Source organism: Salvia hispanica, chromosome 6 (genome assembly GCF_023119035.1).
Source record: "Salvia hispanica cultivar TCC Black 2014 chromosome 6, UniMelb_Shisp_WGS_1.0, whole genome shotgun sequence".
Taxonomy (NCBI): domain Eukaryota; kingdom Viridiplantae; phylum Streptophyta; class Magnoliopsida; order Lamiales; family Lamiaceae; genus Salvia; species Salvia hispanica.
The window spans coordinates 33,384,496-33,391,634 of record NC_062970.1 but is presented as its reverse complement, the minus strand read 5'-3'; the positions used below and the strand labels follow the sequence as shown (position 1 = coordinate 33,391,634).

The 7,139-nt window shown below is 46.3% G+C and overlaps 1 protein-coding gene across 1 annotated transcript; it reads right to left on the bottom strand.

Annotated features, from left to right (window-relative positions):
* Positions 1 to 448: 448 nt before the first annotated feature.
* LOC125195175 (microtubule-associated protein RP/EB family member 1-like) lies at positions 449 to 1,345 on the bottom strand. Its single transcript, XM_048093361.1, has one exon. It carries the CDS (start codon positions 1,343 to 1,345, stop codon positions 449 to 451), a length of 897 nt encoding a protein of 298 aa, XP_047949318.1.
* Between the last annotated feature and the right edge of the window lie 5,794 nt (positions 1,346 to 7,139).

The window sequence follows — 7,139 nt, the reverse complement described above, 5'->3', positions numbered from 1 at the left end:
GCGCTGTTTCTTCACGGCTTGTTTTTTCTTGACAGGGGCTTTCCCCTTTCTCTTCCTTTCTTGGATGTACTTGGTTTCTTCGATTTCCATTGCCTCTGCTTCTTCGTCGGCTTGTGTTAAAACGTCCTCCTGAGTGGTAGGCTCGGTCACCACGCGGGTACTAGTATCACTTCTTGCTGCCTCCTCCCGACCTACTGACTCTGATGCGAGGTCCAGACCCTCAGCCACCTTGTCGGTATTCTCCTTCTGGTCAGTCGGCGTTGATGATACTGTCCCTGTTGCCATTTGGGTGTCCTCCCTGGCTAGCTTTCGAGGGCTCCTCCCCAGGTTTTGTAGGAGTAGTCTTCTCGTCTTCACTCGAAACCTCCACTGCATCTGCTGCTGTGTTTGCTCCTGCCTTGTTGGACTTCCACTTTCCTAAGCATCTCTGTGACACTCTTTAGGGTTTCTACCTTTCTGCCTTGGGGTCGTTTTTCAACACTAGCCTCCTCTTTACTGGCTTGGGTTTAGTTACCACTGAGGCTTCCTCTTGATGTGTGTCTGGCTCTTGCCTCTCCTCCTCAAGTTGTTCGGCCTTTTCCGGTTGTTCGTCTGTCTTCTCCTCCACTGATTGGTGGACTACCCCTTCCGACTTTTCCGCTTCCGTTGTTGCTTCCCCTCTCCCTACTGCCTGGGATGCGAGGTCCAGTACCTCAGCCACCCCTTCAGGGTTTACCACGATCCTATCTCCCTTGCCCAAAACCGCTTGGAATTCATCATCCGTCATTAACCCTTGCTTTCTGGCCATTTCGTTCAGGTCTATCTCCTCCCTCTCTGCTTCATCGGTTGTGGCTTCAGTGGCCGTTATTTCCTCTGCTTCACCTTTCTCGCTCTCGCTTGCTCTCCCTCCACTCTCCTTTTCCTCTGTTTCTCCCCAGTTGGGATCTTGATATGCGGAAAGAGGGCTGACGTCGAGCGGCTCTGTTTGTTGGTGTATGGGAGAAGGGTGGGAGGGTTCTGATTGTGCAGTTACTGTTGGGGAAGTCTTTTCGGATGTCGGAATTGAGGTTTTTGGGGTGGTGGTGGGTGGGTTTTCTGTGGTTGCAGTTGGGGTAGGGTTTGATGTCGCCGGCATTCCTCCGGTCAGGCTAAATCCGGCCAGGGTCGCTGTCCAATCTTTGTTCGGGTCTTGTTGCCTTAGATACGCTGCCAGTGCGTCTAATGGAACCATTGCCGGAATTTGTGTCGTCGGCGGTGGCTGTGATCGTTGTGGGCTTGGCGGCTGCGACTCGGCTGTTGCTTGGACTTTTGGCGGGTCTTCGCCGGTGGTAGATGCTGGGTTACCGGTTCTTCTTCCTTTTGCCATGGCTTGTATCGGTGGTGGTTCTTTTTCTGGTGGTGGTTCATGGTGGTTTCCGTAGTGGGTGGTAGTTTTCGGAGTGGGGTGGTGGTTGTGGATGAGAGAATGCAGGTAAGGGTTTGTAAAGTGAAGGGGAGTAGGCGGTGGTGTGTTTTATAGAGGGGTGGGTAGTTGAGGGTTTTGACCGGTGGTAGGCGGTTGCCAGGTTGCGACGCTTCGTGTGGAAGGCGGTTGCGAGTTCTCGCAGCTGATTGGACGTTGCCTGTCACGTCCCTGCTCCACGCGCCCTCCCAGTCTCTGCACTCGCCTGCAAAGCTGCAACACCCCAAAATTCAAACTTCACTCATCCCCCCTCTTCCAATTAGCTAGAAATAGAAATAAAGCAAATAAATGGCTCTTTAATATAATTCAGAGTTTCACCCAAGTGGTATCCTCGTGGTCAGTACGAACTCCAAATTAATATTTAAGATCCGAAAAATCTTTTTGTTGTTTTTCCTTCTCAACTTAAATCAAATTACTAAATATTTACACTATTTACATCATTACTAAGGGTATTTGAAGTTTTACCTGGTCAGTAAGTACAAATCATATGACGTTGACCAGGTGGAACTCCAAACCCCTTTTCTACTGGTCATTTAGACGCTATTAAAGTGTAGTGGAATTTCTTCCACTACACACATCTCTTCATTTTCCCTATATATTTTTAATCTATGTCCATTGACGACAAAAGGTTCAGAGTTAGGGATACTCCCTGAAATCTCGACCGCTCCATTAGCACGTAGTGCAGTGATAATGTAAGGTCCAGCCCATTTGGACTTGAGCTTCCTGGCATTAGCTTCAATCTTGACTGGAAGAGTAGTACTTTCTGACCAACTTGGAGATCCTTGGTTCTCAGATTTTTGTCGTGCCACATCTTTGTTTTCTCCTTGTACCACATGGCTGAGTCGAACGACTCCAATCTGAGTTCTTCCAGCTCTTGTAGTTGTAGCTTCCTTTCCTCTTCACAGGTCTTAGCATCCACGTTAACCTGCTGAACTGCCCAGTATGCTCGGTGTTCAATTCCCACCGGCAAGTGACACATCTTCCCAAAGACGATGCGATAGGGGGACATCCCGATAGGAGTTTTGTAGGCTGTGCGATATGCCCACAGAGCATCTTCCAACCTTGTGCTCCAATCTTTTCTGGAGGGGTTGACTGTCTTCTCTAAAATGCTCTTTATTTCCCTGTTTGAGATCTCTGCTTGCCCGTTGGCTTGAGGGTGGTAAGGACTGGATAGGCGGTGATGAACTCCGTACCTCTTCATCAATGCTTCGACCGTTCGGTTGCAGAAGTGAGTCCCTTGATCGGAGATGATTGCCCTTGGTATCCCAAATCGGCTGAATATATGACTCTTGAGGAACTTGGTGACTTCTTTAGATTCACAAGTGCTTGTGGCTTTGGCTTCTATCCACTTTGATACGTAGTCAACTGCCACCAGGATGTAGGAGTTCCCATAAGATGAGGGAAAAGGACCCATGAAGTCCATACCCCAGATATCGAACACCTCACAAACTATTACTGGAACTTGCGGCATTTCATCCCTCGCGGAGATCCCACCGGTCAGTTGGCAACGGTCACAGCCTTTGCAGAACTCGTATGCATCTCTATTCAGGGTTGGCCAGTAGAATCCGCTATCTAACACCTTTCTGGCAGTCTTCCTTGGCCCGAAATGTCCCCCACATGCCAAGGAGTGGCAGTGTGTTAGTACATCCCGTTGCTCCCAGTCAGGAACACATCTCCTAATGACCTGGTCTGTTCCTGCCTTCCACAAGTATGGGTCATCCCAGAAATAGTACTTTGCTTCGCTCTTGATCTTCATCCTCTGAGCCTTTGTCACGTTTGGCACCATTGGTAGCTCTCCCGTCACTAGGTAGTTTGCCAAGTCCGCATACCAGGGTTCCTGTCCTACTTTCTCCTTGCCCTTGGTTGTTACATCCTGACCAGTAAGTCTCATCACTTCTTCCCAATCGATCTTCCTTGCGGAGAAAATCACTTCACATAAATGCTCCTCCGGGAATCGATCTCTCACATCCTCACTGTTCCCTTCTTGTATTATTCTGCTCAAGTGGTCCGCTACTTTGTTTTCAACTCCCTTTTTGTCTTCTACCTCCCAGTCGAATTCTTGTAAAAGCAGCACCCATCTGATCAGTCGGGGTTTTGACTCCTTCTTCGCAATGAGATACTTAATCGCCGCATGATCAGTATAGACGATGACTCTGGATCCCAGTAGGTACTGCCTGAACTTTTCGAATGAATAGACAACCGCCAACATCTCCTTCTCGGTGGTGTAGGGGTGTGCATTCGGGTTTCGGTTCGGTTTTTCGCCCAAACCGAACCGAACCCGAAAAACCGAATTTAGGCTAAAATTGAAACCGAACCGAACCGAAAAACCGAAAAACCGAAAACCGAAAAACCGAAAACCGAACTTAAAAAACCGAACCAAACCGAAAAAACCGAAATTTCAAAACAAAACCGAAAAACCGAAAAAAAATAGTATATTTTAATATATCTAATTTATTTTATTTTATATATACTAATAGAATATAAATATATATAATATAAAATTAATATAATATATATAATATTTATTATATAAAAATATATTAGAAGAATATATATTATATATATGATATAATATACTAAATTAATAGGATAAAAATATATAATAATATATTTAAAATATAATTCGGTTTTTCGGTTTTTTTTTTCGCCCAAACCGAACCGAACCGAAAAACCGAAATTTTTGTATTTTTAAAACCGAACCGAACCGAAAAACCGAAAACCGAACCGAATTTCAAAATTTACTGCCTGAACTCGGTTCGGATATTCGGTTTTCGGCTATTTTGCTCATCTCCTTCTCGGTGGTGTCATAATTCCGTTGGGCTTGATTCAAGGTCTTAGATGCATAGAATATCACGTACCTTTTTCCATCGATCTTCTGACCCAGTACGGCCCCCACTGCGTAGTCACTAGCATCGCACATCACCTCGAAGGGGTGATCCCAGTTAGGAGCCTGAATAATCGGTGCAGAAATCAATTTTTCCTTAAGGAGGTTGAAGGCAGCCTTGCAATGCTCGTCGAAAACGAACTCCACCTCGTTCTGGAGAAGTCTGGTAAGGGGTTGGGCAATCTTGGCGAAATCCTTGATAAATCTCCGATAAAATCCAGCATGGCCAAGAAAACCTCTTATTCCTTTCTGATCAGTAGGGAAGGGTAGTTTGGATATGACATCCACTTTAGCTTGATCCACCTGGATCCCCTTTTCTGACACCACGTGTCCTAAGACAATTCCTTCTGTAACCATAAAGTGGCATTTCTCAAAATTTAAAACCAGACTCTTTGCTTGGCACCTTTCTAGTACCACATCCAAATGTTGCAAGCACGAGTCGAAAGAGTCTCCATAGACAGTGAAATCATCCATGAAGATCTCTATACAATCTTCAATCAAATCCGAGAATATGCTCATCATGCACCGTTGGAAAGTACCGGGGGCGTTGCATAGGCCAAATGGCATACGCCTATACGCATAGGTTCCAAACGGACAGGTGAACGTGGTCTTATCCTGGTCCTCCGGGTTCACGTAAATTTGAAAGTAACCACTGTACCCATCCAAAAAGCAGAAGTACTTCCTCCCAGCCAGTCGCTCCAGCATTTGATCGATGAATGGCAGGGGAAAATGGTCCTTCCTGGTTGCAGTGTTCAGCTTTCGGTAATCTATACACATTCGCCACCCAGTAACTAGTCTGGTGGGCACTAGCTCATTCCTCTCATTCTTGACCACCTGGATCCCTGATTTCTTGGGGACCATATGGATTGGGCTGACCCATTCACTATCGGGTACCGAGTATATAATGCCCAGTGAGAGTAACTTCAAGATCTCCTTCAGTATCTCTTCCCGCATGTTTGGGTTCACCTTTCTTTGAGAATCTCTATGTGCCTTGGCTCCATCTTCCAGCCTAATGTGGTGCATGCAGACGTCCGGGCTTATACCCACCAGGTCCGTAAGGCTCCATCCAATAGCCTTCTTGTTTTTGCTCAAGCACAGTTAGTAGTCTTGCCTCTTGCTCTTCAGTCAGCCCGCTATTGATGATTACAGGGAATGAGTCTTCCTCCCCTAGGTAGGCATACTTAAGGTTCGCTGGCAACTTTTTCAACTCCACTTGCGGGGGTAGTGTGTCTGTAGGTAGAGGGTTCTTCTTTGAATCCTCCTCTTGCTCTTGTTCAACATCTGATTTTTCCTCCATACTGGCCGGTACCACGGCCCCTACGGATCCCGCTAGTTCCGACTTCTGACAAAATTCCGTAATTGCTTCTTCGATCTCCTCGTCAGTCAACCCTCGGCTACTGATCAGATCACACCATGCAGCTGCTTCCACATCAGCCTGGGCATACACATCCAAGGCTTGGAGCTTTTCCTGCAATAATTCGGTCTCAAGAAATTCTTGGACTAAGGGGTCAATTACATCAACATAACATAGATTTTCAGAATCTATTGGTTTTTTCATGGCTTCATTGATGTCAAAGACAAATTTCTCACCATTAAAGTCAATGCAGATTGTCCCCTCGGCCATATCCACAATTGTCTTAGCCGTTCTTAAAAATGATCTTCCTAACAATATCCCGCTAGACTCCCTAGCTTCTGGTTCACTCATTTTTATGACATAAAAATCAGCGGGATAAGTAAAGTTTTGTATCCTGACCAACACATTTTCTAACACACCCTCAGGATTGATACATGACCTATCAGCCAGTTGGATCAACACCCTAGTATTTGACAATTTTACCCCTTTTAACCGATTATAAATGGATAACGGCATAACATTGATAGATGCTCCTAAATCACACATTGCATGCTCGATTTTCACATCTCCAATTGTTATGGGTAATGTAAACATACCTGGGTCGGCTCTCTTGGCCGGTAGTTTCTCCTGTACAATGGCTGACGCTATTCCTTCCACCATGATTTTTCCATCCTCCTGGGCCTTTCCGGCTATAAACTCCTTTATAAACTTCCCCAGAGGGGGTAGTCTCACGGCTTGGAGGAATGGTATGGTGACATCCAGCTTTCCAAAGATCGACATGAAATCCACAGGGTTTTCCTTCTTCCTCTTCGTCACAAACCGATATGGAAACGGTTTTTCTCCTTTAGCCTCTCCAGTTAGTCCTTGTGGACTTTCCCTTGGTTCCTCCTGGGGTTGAGGTTCCGATGCGGGCATTGCTCCTTCCGGTTGCTCATTTCCAGGTTGTGTTTCTCCCTCCTTTCCTTCCACAAGTAGGCTTCTCGTTTAGAAAAAACGGATCCTCCATCTCGGAGGCAGAGGCCTTTTGAGTTCTTCCGCCGAGATGGTGTCGCTCAAAGCACCCTTTCTCTACTAGACTCCCCAACAGGGTTCTTGAGTTGAGGTCCATTGTAGGTTGTTCCGGACCGCAGTGTAATCTTGCTCACATTTGCCTTTTCAGGTACATGGACTGTAGATGGGAGTTTCCCCGAGTTCCCTTTCATTTCGCCCACCGAGTTAGCGAGCGGTTGTACTGGTCGTGGGTTGTTTTGGCACCGATTTTGGTTTTGGTTGTGGTTCAGTTCGAGGGTTAAATGTTGGTTGTTTCCTGATGGGGTTGGCACATAGGTAGGGTTCGGGTTTGTTTTGAGGGTTTTGGCCGAGGACGGTTTCTTTACCCAGTTAGATTGGTAGTTGGTTCTGGGTGGGGGTTGGGTTGATTTGGAGCCTGATTTTGGTTCTGATTCTGATTTCCATCTCCC

What these genes read in the sequence shown, in the direction of transcription:
- LOC125195175 (XM_048093361.1), bottom strand. Translation starts at nt 1,345, where the DNA reads ATGGCAAAAGGAAGAAGAACCGGTAACCCAGCATCTACCACCGGCGAA.